The sequence below is a fragment of the Pavona decussata genome, unplaced genomic scaffold (genome assembly GCF_977016875.1).
Source record: "Pavona decussata unplaced genomic scaffold, jaPavDecu1.1 SCAFFOLD_83, whole genome shotgun sequence".
Classification (NCBI taxonomy): domain Eukaryota; kingdom Metazoa; phylum Cnidaria; class Anthozoa; order Scleractinia; family Agariciidae; genus Pavona; species Pavona decussata.
In genome coordinates this window covers 1,493,934-1,519,532 of record NW_028145501.1, presented here as the reverse complement: position 1 = coordinate 1,519,532, position 25,599 = coordinate 1,493,934, and the positions used below count along the sequence as shown (strand labels likewise).

At 38.6% G+C, this 25,599-nt stretch overlaps 3 protein-coding genes across 6 annotated transcripts in view; all 3 read right to left on the bottom strand.

Annotated features, from left to right (window-relative positions):
- The window catches only part of LOC146475770 (uncharacterized), a 104,380-nt gene extending 98,471 nt beyond the window's left edge, over positions 1-5,909 (bottom strand). The window contains exon 1 of the mRNA XM_085115504.1: positions 5,745-5,909. The gene's annotated coding sequence lies outside the window, so the exon portion shown is untranslated. The remainder of the gene's footprint in view (positions 1-5,744) is intronic.
- The window catches only part of LOC146475766 (uncharacterized), a 52,513-nt gene that overhangs the window by 3,503 nt on the left and 23,411 nt on the right, over positions 1-25,599 (bottom strand). Inside the window, exons 1-2 of one of the 4 annotated variants that reach the window (XM_085115516.1) lie at positions 7,700-8,124; positions 325-1,561 (exon numbers count right to left, since the gene is read on the bottom strand). In XM_085115516.1, coding sequence (XP_084971642.1) covers positions 325-1,540 — 1,216 coding nt within the window. In that variant the 5' untranslated portion in view covers positions 1,541-1,561; positions 7,700-8,124. Of the gene's footprint in view, positions 1-324; positions 1,594-5,814; positions 5,906-7,699; positions 8,125-25,599 lie in introns of those variants that run through there. The other 3 variants (XM_085115518.1, XM_085115515.1, XM_085115517.1) reach the window with 3 other exon arrangements.
- Positions 10,446-24,036, bottom strand: LOC146475769 (caspase-3-like). Its single transcript, XM_085115359.1, has 9 exons — positions 23,965-24,036; positions 22,258-22,330; positions 21,875-21,913; positions 15,567-15,617; positions 15,113-15,160; positions 14,922-14,969; positions 14,635-14,688; positions 13,327-13,341; positions 10,446-11,997 (listed from the first exon to the last, which is right to left on the bottom strand). The coding sequence occupies exons 1-9, from the start codon at positions 24,034-24,036 to the stop codon at positions 11,342-11,344; spliced, it is 1,056 nt and encodes a 351-aa protein (XP_084971485.1). The 3' UTR covers positions 10,446-11,341.

The following is a 25,599-nucleotide window of genomic DNA, read 5'->3' as shown; positions in this document are numbered from 1 at the left end:
CCGAAATTGCCTCACATACATGCTAGATTTCATTGTAAATCAAATGAGCAGAGTTAACCGTGAAAAGGGCTGTTCAGATTAATTGACACTTAGGTGGTGAAAAAATTAACCTTTATTCAAGACAATTATTTTCCTCAATATCTTGTGCAAATTTTCAGATTCATTTTTCTGATTTTAGAAATTGTTAAATTAATTAACTAAAAAACTTTAATTTGGCTGAAAAAAAGGCATTTTTTGATAAATTAAAGTAGCCCCACAAATCTTAGGAATAGCCTTAACTTATATTACCTGCTTAAATTATGATATTTAATGAGTCAGTCTCACCTAATCCCTGTGTTAACTGCTCTTTGCAGGCCTCAAACTCCTCTTCTGAAATGCTGGTTTTGAGTTTCAGCTCACTAAGGCCAAGCTCTTTTAAAACTTCTGTTGTTACAAGTGTTTCTTGGATCACTTCATTTAGATGGCCATTTTGGTAATCTTCCCACAATGCCTCAAGCACTTGCAATGATCTGCATGAAACTGTTATTATGAGACTTCCTAGTCTGCTGTCCTGGACATCAACACCAAGCTTTATTCTCAAGTATTCTACCAGTAAGTTGAAGGAGTTCTTAAATGATAAAATGACATGCCATATATCAACACTGTCGGTAGAGGAAATCTGCTGATTTGTTTGAGGTCTAAGCGAGACTGCTGCTTCTTCTGCTTGTGGTTGTTCTGTTATAGGTATGCACACACTGCCAGTCTGTAGTCCAGCTTCTTGCGGGCACGGTGCAGTGGGCAAGTGGCCTGATACAATAATTGTATGAATATGCATGACAACATTCATTAGTTCCTGTTGCTTGATATCCATTTGCTCCAACTTGGTATTAGTCTGCTCTAGTTTCATTTCCATTATATCTTTAGTATCCATATCTTTCTTGTACCAAGACTGAAGTTCTGCCAGGGATTGCGCTGAATCTGGTGTTAATGGATCACGCAGAAACTTGTCAATTGACTTCTTCCACTCATCATTCTTTGCAACACTCAAGCTTCCAGCAATTCTCAACAAAGCCTCACTGATTTCTCTCCAAAGGTCGACAAACTCTGCATCAGAAATCTCCATGTTCTTGCTGTGGCCATAAACCTCATTACGATAAAATTTAATGCGTGCCAAGTCTGCTTCAAGACAAAGGTCTGTGCTGTTTGGCAAATTGTCCCAGCCAGTGACAGGTGGGGTGAGGTTGCAAATGTTTCTGAACAATTTGAAAAGCAATGTAATGTCAAATTCAGTGGAGTTTCCATACACTCCTGGGGATGGGTAGAGGAGAGTCCACTCTAATTGGTTGATGACATTTCGGTTTCTTAGCTTCTGCAGCTGTGCCTTGATTACAGGATCACCCAGCTTTAAAGGAAGGTTCACCGGTGGATGAATGGAGTCAAACACTTCTCTCAAAAGTGTAATTCCTCCACACACCAGAAGCCGAGTTAGTCGCTGAAAATTAGCCTTTTTGTCAGTGGCATGTAATGCACTTTCTGCTGTAGATGGAAGAACTGTAGCCATGGAAACACTCACTGAGTAATCCTATTAAGCAACCAGTTACGAAACTTTGATTTCTTATAATAAAAAGAAAAAAAAGACTTAGAAAAAAAAAGCAAACTAAAAAGAACTAAAAAAACAAAACAAAACAAAACAAAAGAAACAACAACAACAACAACAAAAAAAACAAAAACAAAACGAAACAAAACAAAACACACAAATCAAAAAGCATCTGGATATTATTTTAATTAAAAACTATCCACGCCCTCTATCTCCTGAGCTATGCATGAGTGCTGTTTACATACTATATGATGTATAAATAGGACTTGGTAAAGTCTCACTCGAGCCTACAGCTGTAATATGCCCACATGGCCGCAGCCTAGTATTGCTATTTCCCCTTGGACAGGGATGCTTTACCAATTCCATAACATAGACTCAATTATCTATAATCAACCCTCGACACGCACTCACAAGTTCGGGTATCCATTAATACACCTGGGTGGAGACAAGTTATATAAAGAAAAGATTCTTTTCCAAGGAAACAACACAGCAATGCAGAAACCAAGCGAGCTTCAAACCATCAACTCTGCCATTTTCCAATTGAAAGTCTTACAAGACCACTTTACTGTTGTGCCTCCATTGATCGGTTACTAACAGAATTCAGATTGAGACATTCTGATGTAATTTGAAAGTAAGGTCTGATTCAGTCGCCGAACCTCTCAGTCCCCCAAACAACTGGTATGGTAGTGGTCACACAGTTGCACCAATAGTGTCTGAATCAATTTGGTCTCGCAGATTTGAATTGGGCAGAGCAGAGCTTGCTGCATTAATATGGCATTGGGACAAGTTCAAAATTAATACAGCGACACCTTTCATTTTCCTCACTGCTATGATGTATGAAGGCTCCTGATTAGCTTAGGTCTGGTGGATTGACCAGTCAGCATGAATCTTGTGTGTGAAAAAAGGTTCCGCAAATTTGGTTAGACAGCGAAACTGACAGTCTGCGGCCGGAAATCCTTTAACGGATGAATGCAGTTCGTTTGAGAGTAGAGAAATGGAGAACACGAGCCAGAAGTTCACTATTTTGGCCTGGCATCAATGATGCAATAGATGAGATGGCTTCTCAATGCAGCAGGTGTTTTAAAGGGGAAGTATCACGAAAATTTGATGTAATTTCAAAACCGAAAAATGTTTGTCTGACAACAGAAACAAAAAAAATTGGTGGCTAGGTTTGTTATAAATTATCACTCCAGTGCAAAAAACTGTCGATTAGTGCCTCTGGCCAGGGACAGAGTAGGTTGCAATGGATTGAAACTTGAAAAATATTGGGCTAATGTTTTTCAATTTCTCGTAATTTTGTTTTCAAAATGTGCTAGAACAAATCACGAGTCGTTCCTGTCAAGAAAGGAGTTGATTTTTCTCCTCTCATTGTTCTAGAATTATTGTGTAGTAAAGTGTAGGTCTTATTTCACCATTTTTAACAAAAGAGGTCAATTAAACCCTATGATACTTCCGCTTTAAGCATCAGCAAGCAACCAGAGGGAGCTGGTGATACCGCAGCAAGTTCCAGAAAGACAATGGGCTACAGTTGCAGCTGTATCCCGGTTGAGGTAGCTCCGCTCAGCCATAAGGATAATGAAGCGGTTATGTTGACAATGAGAGACATGTTCGCACATCATGGTATCCCAGAGAGAATACTTGCTGACAATATTTCATTTAACAGTATGAAATTTAAGAACTTTGCCAATGAATGGGAAATAGATGTGGTGACGACAAGTCCACAATTCTCCTATCAGTAGCATGGAAAAAACCCCTGCAAAGTTACTTATGAGTAGAAAGCTGAAAAAGAAGCTGCCAACTCACAACGATCGACATCTGATTGAATCCAAGCCCAGGTCAGTCACTTATGTCCGCCACCAATTTCTGTGGCACTAACAACGTAAGAAACCACTTTATGACTGTGCATGTGGCACTAGGCCAGTTGCAGCACTGGACCAGGGAGAACCAGTGAGGTGTCCGGCAAGGACGCAAATGGATGTCTGCAGTGGTTGTCAAGCAACACCAAGCCCTTTGATACTTCATGGAGGCAATATACACGTTCTGCCGACCATGGAGACACCTCTACTCATTAGCCCAGCTACGGTACTAGTCAGTGAAGAGCCCAGAACTCCTATGCCATTAAACAGCGAGGCTAGAATTGAAAAGCGGGTGGTAGCATTGCGGCCAAGTCACAGCGAACAGCCTTATATTCAGGCAGCTGATCAAACCATGAAGAGGAGTGAAAAGAGTCAAAGCGAAACCAAGCGATTAATTAACATTGAAGCTGCACACGCTGAGGTTGACTTGTTATACGTTTAGAGACCAAAACTTTGTTCTCGCTCAGTTTTGACTCTCTGATTCGTAGTTTCGTACGCTTTGCACTAACATTAGGGAGTTTAAGAAGCTACTACGGCGCCGGCAATACGAAAGTCACAAAACAATAGGAGTTCATGAGAAAACAAAGGCCCTGCATGTGAGTTGTAAATTTTGATACATTTATTCGCCGTATTCGGCCAAATGACAACGTGAAATGACAAATTCAAGGTTTTGAGAAGAACGTGAGCACATGACGGTAAATTTTTCATCCTCTGTCTCAACTTGATCGCCGTTCCTACCTGATCTGTTACTGGATAGTTCGGCCACATTGTAGAAGTTGAGCGAATTGGAATAATCACGAAGTAGTACAAGTACCCGACGTAGTCAATAATCGTTTTGCAGCAGCTTCGGTATACACCACTTGCAGTTTTAAAAGAAATCTACTTTGAGGTAATGAGGACACATTTAGCGCTATTTTGTACACACTGTACACTGTTGCGTGCGTCCAGATTCAGTTGCAGAGGTCGTTTTATAGTATCCAAGCGAAGCTTTAGCGACGGCGGTATAAATCTTTAAAAAAATATCCCCGTTCGGTGTTATCCCGAGCGATATAAAGACAGTTTACATGTTGTACTGAGCCGTTCATGTTATATTTATATTGTGAATGAATCAATTTCGGATCAGCTAAATAATAAAGCTTTTAGTTCATTGAAATGTGTTAAGATCTCTCACACTTGTTCCTCTAGTTAAAACTCAGTTAAAGAGTGAATTCCTTCCAATTCTACCAAGAGTTTTAAATGCTTATCAATTTGTAAACCATTTTGTTTTTCTACCGAACCCAATCGAACTTAATCGCTCGATTACAGTTCGATTGGGTTCGGTAATCTAACTTAATCGAACTCACAAAAAAGTTCCAGTTCGATTATGTTCGATTGCCGAACCAATCGAACTCCAATCGAACGATTGGGTTCGATTGGTTTTTGGTTCGGTTTCGTTCGATATGATTGACTACGCCGGGAAGTAAAGCGAACTTATATTTTCAACTGACATTTTCGTTGGCGTTACTGTTTTAAAACGAACGGCCTGAAAGGGAAGATGCTATTCGAGGTGGGTTAGCTATAACTAAAAATCATTCTCTAAACGAAAAATGATTTCATTCCAACTAAATTGCTTAAGACACGAAAACCAAAAGCGTCAACTTGAAGATAGTTTGCATAAAACACCTTGTCAGCTACGCATGAGCGCCGCTTGCATACTATATACGATTTATAGGCTATATGTAATATTTCACTGTTTCTTTTCGAATGTTCACTAGTCGAGTTCATTCAGGTTGTCAAAATCAGGAGCAGTAGGCTTAGTGCCCTCATAACAAATGCAAAATGGTCGGCAATGTTCGGGCACGTAAGGAATTCAGATCGAGACATTGTATAGATTAACATATGAACATTAATATATGAACATTAAATTAAACACATTAAAATATTTATTTTGTACGGTAGCCGAAAATTCGAAAGTCAGAGTCGCACAGTAAGCGTACAAAGTTCTTTGAAAATCTTATCTGCTGAACGACAGCATCCAAACTTTATAACATCTTGTCCCTTCTGTTTTTAATATTAATGAACAAAGCAATTAGATGCTTGCTTGAACATCGATTGGTCTTTTGCAAGATTGCATTCGTTTCCCAACTTTTTTAGATGACCCACTTACCTAAAGCTCCTAACATTGTTTCATGAACATATTTTTCAACTTTGACGTTTTTTATGAATCTATTCATCTTCAACAACTTAACCGTGCGTATGCAAAATGACAACAACTTCGAGTTCTGTTATCCTGAATAATTAATTAATATAAAACCCTTTACCTCGAATCTTACCTCTCTTACTAAATCATACGAAACAGCTACAAGGCTTAAAATGTGAAATGATAAAACCTTTTTGTCTTACTTGTCACTAATGCTTGGTCTTTGTGGTACGTTGTCGTATTTGTATTTTCACTTTCAATTTCCGCTTTGGATGGCTCACTGCTCGGCTGATTACAGCCGATTGAAAAACATTGTTGGGTGTAAAGTCACGCTCATCTCCAGAACCTGCTTTTCTTTTGGTCAGCAGTAAGACCGAGATACGTGCGCATGCGCCGAAATGGAACTCGTCCCCAGAGCCCGCGTGCGCTTTAGGCCAGCGACGACCACACGTCGTGCTTCCTCGGCGCTGACTAAAAGGAACGCAGCCTCTGGGAACGAGATTGCGCCGTATGTGAAGATTTAATTCATATTTAATATCCACAGCATTTTCTTTCTTTGTTTTGTATGGAGATATTTAAATTTTGAACTAAAAATAATAGAAATGATAATAATTGTGAGCTCAAATATTTGTATTCTGGTCTTCAAAGTTATACGTTAAACATTTGCATGACATGATAAATTGATCCTTTAGTAGAATTGTTGACTGGCGAAAATATTCACCTTTTTATTTTATCTCAAGATTAAAAGCTTTGTAAACATAGTGTTTAGTTTGATACGATCATAAAGCGACGTCGATTTATGGTGGTCGAACACAGTTTGCGTGCCCTTTACAGATTCTGTTTGTGATGCTATTTAGCGCGCGCTAGGGTTGTGGTAGGCAAATACTATCGATCCCTCGATTTTATACTAAATGGATCACAAAGGTGAGTTTTGCTCTTAAAAAAACTCAGTTTCTCATCTGTGAATCCTTCTTCATTTATCGCCGAACAAAGAAAGTGAGTTCACGAAGAGCAAAGCCTTTTTGCACGCTTTACTTTATTGCTGAGAAAACTGAGAAAACTTGATTGAAAGCCGCGCGTGCGCATTTGACCAAAAAATTGTTACTTGTTGTTGGAAATAAACATTTTTCTAAGGAACCGCTTGTTAGAATTTTGTGAAATTCGACACAACAATAGTTCCCTTAAAGCAAAATTCGCCTACAAACAGAAACCAAAATCTAACAGAGGGTATCTCCAAAAACATTAAAGTGCAAAAACAACATTTACAGGAGATCTCTCTGTTAAAATTACATGAAAGCAGCGTCACTATTTCAGTATTTTGTGAGTATTTCTGGATACAAAAAAATGGAAAAAATCTAACGAAAACGTTGGTGCATAAAGGGAACAGCTTAGTAATTTTACTTCACTGATGCCAGACAGGTCAGAAGCACATAAAGCTGACGTTTTGTTCATCTTTTCATTAATAGCGGAAATAAACGTTTTTGTTTTAAGTTTCCAAACGTGGAAATGATGTACCAAATATTCTTAACAGTATTAAGTTTGTGGTAACCTAAAGTCTTCCCGTTTCAACTTGAAAAAATTAAAGCTTCAGATATTTCCGACAGGTCACGTGACAACATATGACGGGGGGTAGCTTTTGTGCTTAGCCCTAAGAATGAACTCCTTTGTTGAAAAAGGAAGTGGGTGATCTAACCATAAGCATTTTACATAATATAACAAGAAATATCTTTAGAATCTTCTTGTACGTTTTGAGCGTTGAAATAAAGCTCACGATAGTGTGTTTGTGCACTTCAAACACAAGGAAGAGTGTTTCATCCGATTTTCAAACACCGAGAGACGAACGAGGCGCAGCCTACAGCAGATTTTTTATGACCGACTTTGGGGCGTTTGGAAATCGGACGAAACACTCTTTCGAGTGTTTGATATAGGTTCTCAAACAATCAACAATTCTTGAAGAAATTCAAGGCAAAAGTTCACCAAATTCGATGATAATTAAGACCACATTTCCAACCTCTTTGTCGGTACAGTTTTCATTTGTTTTTCTTTGAGAATTATTAATGACTATGAGAATGTAGTACAAAAACTCACCTTGGTTACCGCTCCTCTGCTATGGATACAAGGCCTATCAGCTTCTTATCAAGCAGGAACTGTCAAACTACCAAGTATCACTCGGAGAAAACGAGAAGAGTATAGTGCTTCAGCTGTTGTAGTAGACACCCATGTATTGAAAGCGGGAAATGACATTTCGGACATGCTAAAAATTGTTATTACGTTGTCAATCACAAACAAACGATGACTGAACCAATCTCATTGGTGTATTCGCTATAATTGCTCACCATACTGAAAAGCCTACGACTGCTTTGCAATAGGTAGATTGCATGGCCGCCATGTTGGTGGTCAAAACAAAAGAAAATTTGCTCACATAGTTTGCATAATAATAGAAATTAACTCCCAGAGGAGAAAAATCTCATCGTTCCACACCACCAACATGGCCGCCATGACGTAACGTGCAATCAACCTGTTAAGGCTGGTTTCCATATGATCGCAGATCGCAGATCGCAATAAGGTCTGCGATCGTCTGCGATCATATGGAAACTACTTCTGCGATCGTCTGCGATCCTGCGATCGTGATCGCAGAAGATAGAACCATGTTCTATCTAAAGGCTGGTTTCCATATGATCGCGGATCGCAGATCGCAGATCGCAGATCGCAAACAATCGCAATTGATCGCAGACGATCGCAGGAGATAGAACATGGTTCTATCTTCTGCGATCGTCTGCGATCACGATCGCAGGATCGCAGACGATCGCAGAAGTTAAGTTTCCATATGATCGCAGACGATCGCAGACCTTATTGCGATCTGCGATCCGCGATCATATGGAAACCAGCCTTTAGATAGAACATGGTTCTATCTTCTGCGATCGTCTGCGATCACGATCGCAGGATCGCAGACGACCGCAGACCTTATTGCGATCTGCGATCATATGGAAACCAGCCTTTAGCCTATGAATGTATAGAAATATGCAGAGTAAGTGCATGGCCAGTGGGAGCTGCACGTGTTGGTAACGGTTGGTGTACATACTCATAAGAAATTGGAACTCTCAAACACAGTCTCTAGGCATTCTCCTCCTTCACAAGCTAGAGCGCGCACAGAACATGAGTTGGCACCAATTGTTGAATCGTGGGAAGGAAATGCTTTGACCCTTTTAGCCCAAACAGGGATCAGCATCAAATTTCTCCTTGTAAAAAATCATTGCCTATTCAACCCCTGAGGTCATGAGAATCAAGGATGTGATCACTCCAGGTGAATTGTATTGATTTTTTAATAACTTCTCCGAAGTACTTTTATAAGAAAAGTACGGGGAAAAGATATAGGAATTTGTTTTTTTAATATTAGCGGTTGAAGGGTTAAGCCCTCAGGGACTCCTGGCTTAGTACCAGGACTACAAACGTTTCCCAAAAAAGTACTTGTTCCCATGAAACAAAAGAAAACACTTTTTTTTCCAGAAAAGATTTTTTTAAAAACATTTTTGCAAACAGTATTGTTCTTCTTGTCTTCTCTAAGAGAAGAAAGATCTACGCTTACATAACTCGTCTTTTTGTATTGTATCTGCTTAGAGAAAGGAAATAAAACTTCCTACTATTGCCTGTTTGTTTGGTTGTATAATGGCTAAGCCGTGCTTACTTCCAAGTGCGTCTCGTAGTATTATAAAACTGGGTACAGTAAATATGACCTGCTACACTCTTTATCATTAAATTTCATTTTTTGTTATAAGAACGTCTAATTTTGAGGCTGAGGCTGAACATCCTTATTATTGTTGGAACTTTAAGCCTGAAAAGATCTTAAGATGTTCTTAAGCTATCTGTTATAGTATTTCAATAAATCTATGCGGAATAAACATGTTCTTAACTGTCTCTCAGCCTGGGTAATGTTCTTGGTATGTTCTTAAATTTTAGTTAATCTCAACGTCAACGTTCTTATAAAAAAGGCCCTCGTGAAAAAAAAGTCTATCTATCTGCTGTACTAAAACTTTTTCTTTTGCCACATACACATCATTTACAGATGGAAAAAAAATGAAGAAAATTGATGAAAGAAAATAGATGGCGCGAGAAAACCTGAAAGAAACTACGAGGCTTATAACAAGTCAGGCTTCCTCAAAACAATTGTAAACTTATATAAAATTGAATAACTTCATAACTGCACTACATACCTAACCAGTCCCTCTTTTCTGTCGGGTATCTTTCAGCATGATAGTAGCTGTTGTTTGCTCAGTCACTTGGCCTCTATGCTTTGCTTGCCACTACAGTCCGACCTCTATTAAGTGGCCATGGTCAATTCGTTTTGGATCACTTGGCAAGTTCGATGCCTTGGATTACGTCACCGAAATGAACTGACCGTAAAGGCCAGGGAGAAAGTAGTACAGGAACTAGGTAAAGATGTTGTCATATGTAGAGTGCTTTCCATTTGCCGGAATTGGCTGGTTTGGCCGGCCAATCTCTAAATCAAACGCGCCATTTTGAAGGAATGGTGCCGCAAAATCGCGAAAAATAATCACTCCGAAAATGGTGCGCGCTATTTTGAAGAAATTCGAAGGACAAGGATAAAACCTATCCTTCAAATTCGTACATTCCGTTTGCAAATTGACCGGTCTGGGTGGCCAGTTTTGATAAAAGGAAAGCGCCCATAATCTATCAGTGCACAGTCAATTTGATTGCATGTTCTGTTGAGTGTCTCAAAAGTGAGTTCAGTTACCCCTCTCACAGACACTTAACACAATGTGGGATAAGCAAAGAGCAAGTCTCTTGGAGGGATTTAACTTTCGTGCTCGCTCACTTCGTTTTTTCTCATTTACCCTTTAGGGAAAAGAGATGGACGGCTTACAGCCTAAGATGCAGTCTATAAACTAAGATAACCATAAAATGTAAAAACAAGGTAACAATACATTATTTTAAATTTTTCATTAAAAAACCTCTCAACTATAGTCGAGGTTATTTAGTGAAACAAACATGAGCTCTCAAATTTTCTGCTCAAGTTATGTTTATCCGCAATATCACAAAGCATTAAGGGTGCTTTCACATCGAATAAGAGAGAAGCAAAGGGCATTAGAACATGGCTTTTGTTTGGTATCAGTTTTCCTTGTCTGGCTACTGTGAGGTCTTGACCTACAGCTATTGTTTTGAATGCGAATTCTGAATCTGTGTAACTATTATCAACCACTGGCACCTTTGATAGAATGGCAAGTGATCTGAAGCGTAAGTCCATAACCTTAGCCCATTTGGAGGATAAATCATTGAAAATGAATCCGCTCGAGTCTAAACAACGCGAACTGTGAGGCCCCTCGTAATTAATTCTTTATACATCACTTCTCAGTTGAGTGTCGAAAGTAATTCCGCCATTTCCTTTGGTTTTACTTTTCTGCGCTCTGTGATTACATGGCTAGCCAATCTCGCGCCGCTTTTCTTTATCAGCGACTGAAGCAAAACCAAAACCGACCGTGCCTCGCTCCCACGCGTTTTCCCGCGCTTTTGCGCCGGTTGCACGTACTTGTTTTGAGTTCTGATTGGTTCATTGCGCTGTTTACGCCTGTTGTGATTGGTCAGAGCGATACCTTTGGTTTTGTTTTTTCGACACTCACTCAAGTGCAACCATTCACACTCATGACATTAATTTTAAAACTGTAAGTTTAACGTATAGTTGGTGAAGTAGGAGTAGTAAGGACTGTTTCTGCTTTATAAAAATGGAAAATATACTTTCTTTGTTAAGGTACTGTGCTGCCACGGGCGCTGCATCTTGAAGTAAGGTTCAACAAGCCTGTTCACTCTCAACATCATATCCAAGATGTGCTCCTCTTCTGAGTATTTCTTAAACACTTTGGCAGTGGTAGTCAGGAACACAGCACGATCAGGCGAGCAAGCATAACAGATCAGAAAATCGCCTTCAAGAAAACCTGCGCTTGAAAATGGACCACTGCTAAGTACCTTGGCTGGTTCGGCCTCCTGGAAAGCTTCAATCAGGAATATTTTGGGCTTTCCTTTCAGCTGTGGGCATCTACTGCAGTTGAAGAGCGCCGTAATAGCCTTAAGATTAATTACCTCGTCATCTGTTCCGTAGATTTCACCTTCCACTGAGCCCTCACTTAGGATTACACACACAAAACAGTCAAAGTTGGAAAAGTCTTTCTCTGCCGTGTCTGCCAGTACCTTTAACATGGCACTTTTGGTCAAGTTGTTATACACCTTGGTTGTGAAGCCAAGGCGGTCATATAGATCTAGCAGAGGTTGGACGTGGAAACTAGCACTTTTCTCAGCAGAGACGGCGGTGCAGTTGTTTATCACCAAAACATGACCAGTCTTTGCAGTGTAATTTATGTCACCAAAGATGTCTTCTAAAAAAATTGAAGAGGAAAATATTCATAATGATCAGGATACAATCAGTCATGGTTTATAAGGCTGCAGATCCTGCGTGAGATCGAGGTAATTCTTAATCTCCCCGTTTGTAGGGCGCTTAACAAAGGCAAACGATACCCAATGGGTGCAAGAGAAATTAAACAGGTAAAAAAATCTGAAAGAGTGCTCAAGCAGGGAGCCTGTTTAAGTTAAAACAGATCAAAGGGTTAGTTTCCAAAGAAACTGTGGTGCCGCGTCAGTGGGGGAGTGGAAACGAATGTTTGGTTTTATCAACAGAGTTGGCCACCGTAAAGAAGATTCGAGAGCTGACGTTTCAAGCGTTAGTCATTCCATGGAGCAAATCAACGAATTATGGGTTGAAAGTGGTTTATATAGTGAGTAGTGGAGCTATGCTATTGGTGGGAGCATGATAATATGGAAAACAAGATTAAACTAGTAGAATAAAAAGCGTTCATTGATTCCGTGGAGTGGCGATTTGGCAGGTAAATGTTTGCTCTAAGCTTTCGTGGCTTTCTGTGTAACTATGATGAAGAGAAATGCCACAGACTGCCGAGACAGTGACACATCCCACAACAAATCAAAGAGCACGACAGGGATGTACGACTCGCCCGTGCGCCCACGAGACCGGCCGATGACTAACTGTTGTAAAAGAGGACTGTTGTAAAAAGCAGATCTTAACGAGGGCGATCAAAATCGAAAAGAAAATAGGGGGGGGGGGGGAGGTAGCTTCGCATTTTGAGAGAAAATAATTAATCAACCACAATTCCGAATAGCTTTTAGATACATAAGAAAAGGTATGGCAATTTTGCCCTAAATCGGAACTAATTGTCTCACAGTTGTGTTTGAATTCAGTTGGCTTTCCCTCCAGGCAGTAGCTGGGGCTTAACCGCGGTTAGGTGTAAAATTAAGAATAGACCATTAAAGATAAGGGTTTTACTTTAAGGGCTCAAAGATAATAATTGTTTTGAAGTCTGTGAGTTTATTCAATCATCTTGAACAAACGTTCCTTATTTTTTTACGTCTGACCGCAGTTAAATAAACTATAACCATTCCCTTATTTTTCTTAGAGACAGTAAAGCGAGTGAATCACGTACGTGAGTGAGTGCGTAAATTGGCTCCTTGCGAAAAGCAAGTTTCGCGCATGCTCACAAGGTTCGTTCGATTTATTATCCTTAAGAAAAATAAAGGAGTCCTCTTAGTCTAACGGTTAAACCAGAGACTATCTCGCATGCAGGCCTGTATGACCGGCCTGGCAAATGAGAGCAAGTGACACCCACACCACACCACAATAGGAACGTTCACCTTACCTGGCCAAGGGAAATCTAATTGGAAGCAAAAGAAAAATAGAAAAGAAAACAAACAAACCAAGAATATTTTAGAAAACAACAACAAAGAACAAATAAAACAAGAATAATTAGTCCAATGAAAAGCGGTCGTTGATTCCATCGAGTGCCGATTTGAAAGATGAATTTTTGCTCTAAAACTTTCGTAGTTTACCGTGTGATACATAATGAAGACAAATGTCACACACTGCCACAGAAATACCATGTTTAAAAAAATAGAGTTAGGCAGTTAGAGCGATTGGTTTGGATCAGTTAAAACAGATCGATAAGTAAACTGGTTGACGATGAATCGAAAACGATGAAGTCTCTCATTTAGCAAAAAAAGAATTCACACTTTCTTATAAAGGTGAGTTGAATAAGAAGACACACCAACAGGGACGAAAACCTGTTACCTTTGAGGTGTATTTATCAAAATATAAAATTAACACCCCGTCCACACGTATCCATTTTTGTTTGAAAACGCAACTTTTTCTTTACTGATTGGCCTTCTGTCTTTACCTAATATCTGGCGATAAAAACGGTAAGCGAAAAACGCAACTTTTTAAAAAAAGTTTGCCGAGTGGATATTTTTGAAAACGCCGTTTTTATTTTCTCGTGTAAACACCCAAAAAAGAATGGACAGTTCCGTTTCTGGTGACCATTTTCATCGGATACATGTGGACGATAGAAAAGAATTTTGGAAGCCAGGTCTCAAAAGGATAAGGGAAAAATTACATATTTTGGTCTGAAATAGAGTCAGACTATCTGGCATGCAGGCAGCTTTTAGATTAAGTATGGCAATTTTGCAATTAAATTGAGGCTAACTAATCTCTAACAGTTGTGTTTGAATTAAGTTGGCTTTCCCTCCAGGCAGTAGCAGGGGCATAACCCCGGTTAGGTGTAAAAATAAGAATAGACCATTAAAGATAAGGGTTTTACTTAAAGGGCTCAAAGATAATAATTGTTTTGAAGTCTGTGACTTTATTCAATCATCTTTAACATACTTTTCTTATTTTTTACGTTTGACCGCCGTTAAATAAAGTATCACCATTCCCTTATTTTTCTTAGAGACAGCAAAACGAGCGAATCACGTGAGTGAGTTCGAAAATTGGCTCCTTGCGAGAAGCAATTTTCGCACATGCTCACAAGTTTCGCTCGCTTTATTATCCTTACAAAAAATAAAGGACTCCTCTTAGTCTATTGGTTAAACCACATTCAGGCCCGTATGATTGCCTGAAAAATGAGAGCAAGTGAAACCCACACCTTACAACAACAGGAACGTTCACCTTATACCTGTGAGGCTAGAGGAAGGGAGAGCTTCTTTTTTCCGACTTTCATACTCTGAATCTGAAAATATAAAGGAAAAGTTACAATGGACTCTGTTATTTATTTACGATAGCAAGATGACTTGTCAGTGGCACAATTAAGCGATTAAAATTTTCGAGAGTCTTCTGTTATCGTAGCAAGAATAAAGACCACTCGAATAGACTGTTGACGCAATGTGAATTCAACTAAAAAAAAAAACTGACTTGTTTCAGACTGACACCCACTCAAAACAAAACCAGGAATGTCCGCCTTACCTGAGCGCGCGCTTCTATCCGGACTAGCCCGTAACTTTGAAAATATTACTGAAAAAGGAATAATGACATTTATTTACAATAGCAAGATGGCTTGTCATTGGCATATTCAAGCGATTAACATTTGCGAGAGTCTTAATAATCATATAGTCATTAGAATCATAAAAAGATAATATCGGGGACCTTCACTTCACCTGGGCTAGCGGCTAGTGGAGGCCGTGGAGGTGGAGCTGACCTTACCTCTGCAAAAGTAATAATGACACACTGTTATTTTTTTATTAATAGCAAGATGACTTGACAGTGGTATATTTAAGCGATGAACATTTACGTGAGTCTTAATAATCATATAGTCATTAGAATCATAAAAAAATAATTCATTCATTCATTCATTCATTCATTCATTCATTCATTCATTCATTCATTCATTCATTCATTCATTCATTCATTCATTCATTCATTCATTCATTCATTCATTCATTCATTCATTCATTCATTCATTCATTCATTCATTCATTTGCCATTGACCAGAAATACAACAGTGTACAGAAATACATTAAAGATAATATACAATATTACTACTAAATTATTTACGAGATCAAATGTGGTAATATAAAGGCAAGGAAGCCTATATAGAGACATTCACCTTACCTTGGGTAGCGCCTGGTGTACGTGAACGTGGAGGTGGAACTGCCCTTACCTCTGGAAAGGTAATAATGACACACTGTTATTTATTTATTATAGCAAGAGGACTTGTCAGTGGTATATTTAAGCGATTAACATTTACGTGAGTCTTAATAATCATATAGTCATTATAATCATAAAAAGATAGTATCGGGGACCTTCACCTTACCTGAGCTAGCGGTCGCTCTACGTCTAAATACCTTTGCAATAAATACCTTTGCAAAGGAAATAATGACACACTGTTATTTATTTATTTATTTATTTATTTATTTATTAATAGCAAGATGACTTGTCAGTGGTATATTAAAGTGATTTACATTTACGTGAGTCTTAATAATCATATAGTCATTATAATAAAAAAAAAGATAGCATCGGGGACCTTCACCTTACCTGAGCTAGCGGCTGGTGGAGGCCGTGGAGGTGGAGCTGACCTTACCTCTGCAAAAGTAATAATGACACACTGTTATTTATTTATTATAGCAAGATGACTTGTCAGTGGTATATTTAAGCGATTAACTCTTCGGAGGCAAAAAACCAAACAAAAACAAAATAAAAGACTGACTCGTTACAGACTGACACCTACTCCACACAAAAACACGAGATTCCCTGGCTTTACTCTCCCTAAGAAAAATAAGGGAGTCCTCTAAGTCTATCGGTTAAACCAGAGACTATCTTGCATGCAGGCCTGTATGACCAGCCTAAAAAAGGAGAGTGCCGATTTGGCAGACGTGGTTTTCTGTGTTGTACATAACTAATAAAAAGAAAATTAATGTTATAGGTTGCCACAGAATGTCATGTTTGTTAGACTGAATGGAGTTAGGCAGTTCGAGCGATTGTTTTCCATCAGTGAAAACAGGCCGATATCTGGTTGACGATGAATCGAAAACATGAATTCAGACAAAATTCTTGTAAAGGTGAGTTGAATAAGAAGACACACCACGACAGGGATGAAAAACCTGTGACCTTTGTGGTGTATTTATCAACAGATGAAATTAACGCCCCGTCCACACGTATCCATTTTTGTTTGAAAACGCAACTTTTTTCTTTATGGATTGGCCTTCCGTTTTCACGCATTCGGTGAAAACGGACAACGAAAATGCAACTTTTCCTGACACGTTTGCCACGCCGTTATTGTTTTCTCGTGTGGACAACTAAAAAAGGAAGAAAAGTTCCGTTTTTGGAGACCATTTTCATTGGATACCTGTGGATGATAGGCAAGAACGCAAAAAATAAAAAATAAATAAATAAAAACGTCTGCACTTTCAAACGAGAACAGATACTTGTGCACCGACAAATACGATTAAAAAATGCTATGTGTGGATAGAATATTTTTAAACAACGAAAAAGCTTTGCAATTCCAAAACAAAACGGATACGATGGATTGGCCTTCATGTTACTGGTGTAAAACGGTCAGCAAAAACGCAACTTTTTCAAACACGTTTGCCAGAGTGGACATTTCTAAAACGGTGTGGACGATAGGCAGCACGGTAAGAAAGTTTGCGCTTTCAAACGAAAACGCATACTTTTGGACGGACAAATACGATTAAAAAACGTTACGTGTGGATAGGATACAGCTGTTTGCAGAAATTTTAAATGCTCCCCAAAATATATCGTTATATTTATATATCCGACATTCTTTGGTAAAATTAGGCTTCCTTGTGCTCAGGCTTCACGCATTTACTTTTCATATTCAAATTTGTAACCATATTACAACAAAAAGACTCCTCTTTTCCTCTGGTTTCACATAAATAGTAAATGTACCATCTTACTTCAGAAATATGGATATAGTGATATATATTTTTGGGGGTTCAAAATTTCTGCAAACAGCTGTATTTTTAACACGGAAAAAACTGATACATGTGTGGATGGAGACTTAAAATTACAGAGTCCCGTTGTTAATATGATGTGGCAAGTCTACTGAGAGCCGGAGGGGGGAGGACCACTCCCCTATATAAGCTCTATAGATATGGACAGCCCCAACGGGTTGGGTTTTTGAAGCGGTTTGGGCAAACAAATATTTCGAGTGCTGACGTTTCGATTGTTAGCCATTCGTCAGAGCGCATCAACAAATGATTTAACTACAGTTAGCAGCGGAGCTACATGTATGCTATTGATGGGAGCATGATAACATGGATAACAAGAATACACTCCCAAAATGAAAAGCGTTTGTTGACTCAGTGCTGTGGCGATTTGGCGTATTAATTTTTGCTCTGAAACTTTTGCGGCTTAGAATACCATTCAATTTATTGTGTGTTCAAACAATTCATTTAGGCTTTTTTTCTTTTGAAAACTTTTTTTTTCAGGATTTTTTTTTTTAAACCAGAGACTATCTGGCATGCAGTCCTGTATGATCGGCCTATATCGAAATAAGAGCAAGTGACAACCGCACCAGACAACAACAGAAACGTTCACCTTACCGGTGAGGCTAGAGAAAGGAGGTGCTTCTACATCCTGACTTTCATACTCTGAATCTGAAAATATAACGGAAAAGTAACAATGGAACACTGTTATTTATTTACAATAGCAAGATGACTAGTTAATGGCACAATTAAGCAATTAACATTTTCGAGAGTCTTCTGTTATGGTAGTAAGAATAAAGACCACTCGAGGAGACTATTGACGCAATGTGAATTCAACTGAGAAAAAAAATTGACTTGTTTCAGACTGACACCCACTCAAAACAAAACCAGGAATGTTCTCCTTACCTGGACACGCGCTTCTATCCGGACTAGCCCGTAACTTAGAAAATGATACTGAAAAAAGAATAATGACACACTTATTTATTGACAATAGCAAGATGGCTTGCAATTGTCAGTGGCATACTTAAGCGATTAACATTTACGTGAGTCTTAATAATCATAAAGATAGTATCGGAGACCTTCACTTTACCTGAGCTAGGGCGTGAAAGAGGTGGAGCTAACTCTGCAAAGGTAATAATGACACTTATTTATTTATTAATAGCAACATGGCTTGTCAGTGGTATATTTAAGCGGTTAACATTTGCGATAGTCTTAATAATCACATATTCATTATAATCATAAAAAATAATATCGAATACCGTCACCTCACCTGGGGTAGCGGCTGATCGAAGCCATGGAAGTGAAGGTAGAGGTGGCCTTACCTCTGCAAAGGTAATAACACACTGTTATTTATTTATTATAGCAAGATGACTTGTCAGTGGTATATTTAAGCGATAAACTCTTCGGAGGAAAACAAACCAAACAAAAACAAAATAAAAGACTGACTCGTTACAGACTGACACCTACTCCACACTAAAGCACGAAATTCCCTGGCTTTACTCTCCCTAAGAAAAATAAGGGAGTCCTCTTAGTCTATCGGTTAAACCAGAGACTATCCTGCACGCAGGCCAGTATGACCGGCCTGGAAAATGAGAGTGCCGATTTGGCAGACGAATATTAGGTTTAAACTTTCGTGGTTTTCTGTGTGGAAAAAACTGACAAAGAGAAATGTTATAGACAGCCACAGAATGTCATGTTTATTAGACTGAATGGAGTTAGGCAGTTCGAGCGACTGGTTTGCATCAGTGAAAACAGACCGATATCTGGTTGACGATAAATCGAAAAAAAGAATTCAGACAAAATTCTTATAAAGGTGAGTTGAATAAGAAGACACCGCGACAGGGATGAAAAACCTGTGACCTTTGTGGTGTATTTATCAACAGATGAAATTAACGCCCCGTCCACACGTATCCATTGTCGTTTGAAAACGTTACTTTTTTCTTTACGGATTGGCCTTCCGTTTTCACGCATTTGGTGAAAACGGACAAAGAAAATGCAACTTTTCCTGACACGTTTGCCACGCCGTTATTGTTTTCTCGTGTGGACAACTAAAAAAGGAAGAAAAGTTCCGTTTTTGGAGACCATTTTCATTGGATACCTGTGGATGATAGGCAAGAACGCAAAAAATAAAAAATAAATAATAAAAAAAAAAAAAAAACGTCTGAACTTTCAAACGAGAACGGATACTTGTGGACCGACAAATATAATTATTTTTAAACAACGTAAAAGCTTTGCAATTCCAGAACAAAAAGGATCAACGATGGATTGACCTTCTGTCCTCACGTTTCTGGTGTAAAGCGGTCAGCAAAAACACAACTTTTTCAATCAAGTTTACCAGAGTGGACATTTCTAAAACGGTATGGACGATAGGCAGCACGGTAAGAAAGTTTGCAGTTTAAAAAAAAAACGCATACTTGTGGACGGACAAATACGATTAAGAAACGTTACATGTGGATAGGATACAGCTGTTTGCAGAAATTTTAAATGCCCCCCAAAATATATAGTTATATTTATATATCCGACATTCTTTGGTAAAATTAGGTTTCCTTGTGCACAGGCTTCACGCATTTACTTTTCATATTCAAATTTGTAACCATATTACAACAAAAGGACTGTTGCTTTTCTCTGGTTTCACATAAAATAGGAAATGTACCATCTCACTTCAGAAATATGGATATATATAGTGATATATTTTAGGGGGTTCGAAATTTCTGCAAACAGCTCATACTTTTAACAAGGAAATAACTGATACATGTGTGGATGGAGTCAAGTTGTTAATATGATGTGGCAAGTCTACTGAGAGCCGGAGGGGGGGGGAAGCACTCCCCTATGTAAGCTCTATAGATATGGACAGCCCCAATGGGTTTTTGAAGCGGTTTGGGCAAACTGTGGTCCTGCTTCGGTAGGGTAGTGCAAACAAATATTTCGAGTGCTGACGTTTCGATTGTTAGCCTTTCGTCAGAGCGCATCAACAAATGATTTAAATACAGTTAGCAGCGGAGCTACATGTATGTTATTGATGGGAGCATGATAACATGGAAACCAAGAATACACTCCCAGAATGAAAAGCGTTCGTTGACTCAGTGGAGTGGCGATTTGTCAGATTAATTTTTGGCTTAAACTTTTGCGGCTTACTGTGTTACCATGATGTAGAGAAATTCCGTAGAATACCATTCAATTTTTTGTGTTCAAAAAATTCATCTAGGCTTTTTTTTTATTTTAAAAATTTTTTTTCACGAATTTTATTCCCCCCCCCCCCCCAAAAAAAAAAACAACAATAATAATAATAATAATAATAATAATAATAATAATAATAATAATAATAATAATAATAATAATAATAATGGTCCGTCCCTTAGATTTACTACATCGCTAACGTGGCTTATAATGAGTTTTATGATATGCATCTATCAATGAATTTTATGATATTTTACCACCAAAATGTTCTTGTCCTTCATATTAAATGACACAGCCATCCAATTAACTAATCAATTATATATTTTATATTATTTAATACCCCTAATCAATTTCTAATAACACAGATAGGAAAGTATTCTACATATTTTTGTAAGCTAGAATGATTAACATGTTTATAAAGTTCATCATTATTATTACTATATTATTATTATGATCATTATCCCTCAAACGTCAGTAACATCGAGTCAAAATCTAGTCAGTGCACTGACAAAAGAGCGTCCTCTTCCCTTTGGACTTGCTCATCATCAAGAAGGGTTTGCTATAAAAACGCAGTCTCTTTCTCAACTTCGTTGAAATCTGACAGCACAACAAGCAGCTGAAAGAGATTCCTCTTTTCCATTTGCACCCTTGACAGTTCGTACACCGGACTAACAGGGCCATTGTAAACAGAGTCCAAGTATGGCAATTTTGCCCTAAATCGGAACTTATCTCTCGCAGTTGTGTTTAAATTAAGTTGGCTTTCCCTCCAGGCAGTAGCAGGCGCTTAACCGCGGTTAGGTGTAAAAGTAAGAATAGACCATTAAAGATAAGGGTTCGACTTTAAGAGCTCAAAGAATAATAATTGTTTGGAAGTCTGTGAGTTTATTCAATCATCTTAAACATACTTTTCTTATTTTTTTACGTTTTACCGCAGTTAAATAAACTATAAGCATTCCCTTATTTTTCTTAGAGACAGCGAAGAGACCGAATCACGTGAGTGAGTGCGAAAATTGACTCCTTGCGAGAAACAATTGTCGCGCATGCTCACAAGGTTCGTTCGCTTTATTATCCCTACTAAAAATTAAGGAGTCTTTCAAGTCTATTGGTTAAACCAGAGACTATCTCGAATACAGGCCTGTATGACCGGCCTGGTAAATGAGAGCAAGTGACACCCACACCACACAATAGAGTGCCGATTTGACCCAATGTCAATTCATCTGAGAAACCAAACAACAAAAAACAACTGACTTGTTTCGGACTGACACCCACTCAAAACAAAACCAGGAATGTTCACCTTACCTGGGCTCTCGCTTTTATCCGGACTAACCCGTAACTTTACTGAAAAAGGAATAATGACACTCTTATTTATTTACAATAGCAAGATGGCTTGTCAGTGGCATATTTAAGCGATAAACATTTACGAGAGTCTTAATAATCATATAGTCATAATAATCATAAAAAAAATAATTCATTCATTCATTCATTCATTCATTCATTCATTCATTCATTCATTCATTCATTCATTCATTCATTCATTCATTCATTCATTTGCCATTGACCAGAAATACAACAGTGTACAGAAATACATTAAAGATAATATACAATATTACTACTAAATTATTTACGAGATCAAATGTGGTAATATAAAGGCAAGGAAGCCTATATAGAGACATTCACCTTACCTTGGGTAGCGCCTGGTGCACGTGAACGTCGAGGTGGAGCTGCCCTTACCTCTGGAAAGGTAATAATGACACACTGTTATTTATTTATTATAGCAAGATGACTTGTCAGTGGTATATTTAAAGCCTGGTTTACACGTACGACGCAAGCATAAGCATAAGCACAATGATGTTTACACGTGCGATAAGCATAAGCATAAGGTGACATACACAAGCGCAAAAGCATAAAAATTTGGCGCAATCGCGCGGCCGGGCTGCCTTTTGGCGCGAGATTTGATTCCAACATGGCGGAAAATGGCAACGCATGAGTAGCTAGAATGTACGCTGACAACTTGTCACTATTTTTCAGTTTCCTTTCCTTACGCCTGTGCTTATGCTTGCGTCGTCCCGGTTTACACGTACGACGCAAGCAGAAGCACAAGAACAAGAGAATGGAAATCGTTCCATTCTCTTGTGCTTGTGCTTAAGCTTGCGTCGTTGCGTCGTACGTGTAAACCGGGACGACGCAAGCATAAACACAAGCACAAGCAACAACAAAAGGACTCTTCCTTTTCTCTGGTTTCACATAAATAGGAAATGTACCATCTTACTTCAGAAATATGGATATATATAGTGATATATTTTGGGGGGTTCAAAATTTCTGCAAACAGCTGATATTTTTAACACGGAAAAAACTGATACGTGTGTGGATGGAGACTTACAATTACAGAGTCCCGTTGTTAATATGATGTGGCAAGTCTACTGAGAGCCGGAGGGGAAGCAGCACTCCCGTATTTAAGCTCTATAGATATGGACAGCCCCAATGGGTTGGGTTTTTGAAGCGGTTTGGTCTAACTGTGGTCCTGCTTCGGTGGGGTAGTGCAAACAAATATTTCGAGTGCTGACGTTTCGAGTGTTAGCCATTCGTCAGAGCGCATCAACAAATGATTTAAATACATTTAGTAGCGGGGCTACATGTATGCTATTGATGGGAGCATGATAACATGGATAACAGGAATACACTCCCCGAATGAAAAGTGTTCGTTGACTCAGTGGAGTGGCGATTTGTCAGATTAATTTTTGGCTTAAACTTTTGCGGCTTACTGTGTTACCATGATGTAGAGAAATTCCGTAGAATAACATTCAATTTTTTGTGTTAAAAAAATTCATCTAGGCTTTTTTTTTATTTTAAAAACTTTTTTTTCACGAATTTTCTTCCCCCCCCCCAAAAAAAAAAAACAATAATAATAATAATAATAATAATAATAATAATAATAATAATAATAATAATAATAATAATAATAATAATAATAATGGTCCGTCCCTTAGATTTACTACATCGCTAACGTGGCTTATAATGAGTTTTATGATATGCATCTATCAATGAATTTTATGATATTTTGCCACCAAAATGTTGTTGTCCTTCACATTAAATGACACAGCCATCCAATTAACTCATCAATTATATATTTTATATTATTTAATACCCGTAATCAATTTCTAATAACACAGATAGGAAAGTATTTTACATACTCTTCCGGCTTTTTTGTAAGCTAGAATGATTAACATGTTTATGAAGTTCATTATTATTACTATATTACTATTATGATCATTATCCCTCAAAGTTCAGTAAAATCTAGTCAAAATCTAGTCAGTGCACTGACCAGAGGGCATTCTCTTCCTGCCTTTGGACTTGCTCATCATCAAGAAGGGTTTGCTATAAAAACGCACAGTCTCTTTCTCCTGAACTCCGTTGAAGACTGACAGCTCAACAAGCAGCTGAAAGAGATTCCTTTTTTCCATTTGTACCCTTGACAGTTCGTACAACGGACTAACAGGGCCATTGTAAACAGAGTCCAAGTATGGCAATTTTGCCCTAAATCGGAACTTATCTCTCGCAGTTGTGTTTAAATTAAGTTGGCTTTCCCTCCAGGCAGTAGCAGGGGCTTAACCGCGGTTAGGTGTAAAAGTAAGAATAGACCATTAAAGATAAGGGTTCGACTAATTGTTTGAAAGTCTGTGAGTTTATTCAATCATCTTTAATAAACCTCCCTTATTTTTACGTTTGACCGCCGTTAAATAAACTCTAACCATTCCCTTAATTTTTCTTAGAGACAGTAAAGCGAGCGAATCACGTGAGTGAGTGCGAAAATAGGCTCTTTGCGAGAAGCAAGTTTCGCGCATACTCAGAAGGTTCGCTCGCTTTATTATCCTTACGGAAAATAAAGAAGTCCTCTTAGTCTATCGGTTAAACCAGAGACTATCTCGCATGCAGGCCTGTGTGACCGGCCTGGAAAATGAGACCAAGTGACACCCACACCACACAACAACAGGAACGTTCACCTTACCTGGGGCGATGACAAAGAAATTGTGATTATCTCTTTACTTGTATTGTTATGCGCCGATCAACTCGAAACTTCAACATCCCCCCCCCCCGGGCAAACCCCGGGCATTTGAACTTTTGAAGATTGGATCGTTCAAATTCCCGCCCCCTAGGGCCAAAATGGTGTTCAAATGCCCTACCTTATCGTCGGATTTGTCTGTCAAATGCCCCTCCTAAAGAACAATAGTTGTCGGCTCCTGTCATGAGTTACTACAAAAACCACAACTTTAACATTGAAACTAATGATTGGAAATTGAATTTATTAAGTCGGACAAAGCAATCAGCAAGTGTAAGCTGTTCTAACTCCGAAACACGGCAAAGGTTGTTAAAATGAGTTAGCCGGCTACGTAGACTGTTCGAGTGGTAGGGTATTCTGCAGGTTAAGCCAAAGTGGCGGTTTTTCATTCGACAATGTTTTTTTTTCTTTAATTGTTCACTACTGTTTTATGGCTATCCTAAAAACCTCTGCAAACACAAATGCGGGAGAAAGGCGCAGCTTGACTCATTGCATAAAAACTACATCGTTTTTGAAAGAGCTAGAAATACATATTAATTAGTTAGCCGACTACGTAGAATGTTGTTCGAGTGGCAGGATATTCTGCAATTTAAGCCAAAGCGCTTTTTCATTCGACAGTGTTATTTCTTTCACTATTCACTGCGGGACAAAGCCGCAGCTTGACTCATTGTATAAAAAATCTACATCGTTTATATACAATCTATAAAAATAATTAATATTTAAGCACCCTCACTTTTGGGGACCTTTTTTGGTAAGCTTTTTTTGTAATGCTGTATCTCTTCCTTTAACTCTTCCATCTCGTCCAAACACGTGTTTATAGCTGTTAGCGACTTCGGCGCCCCCCAAAAAAGCGATTTGAAACCTGACACTTCCGGTTCAATTTTCCCCACCCCACCCAGGCAAGGTCAAATTCCCCACCCCCGAGAAGGCCTTACCCGTCAAATTCCCCACTCCCGGGCACAGAAAA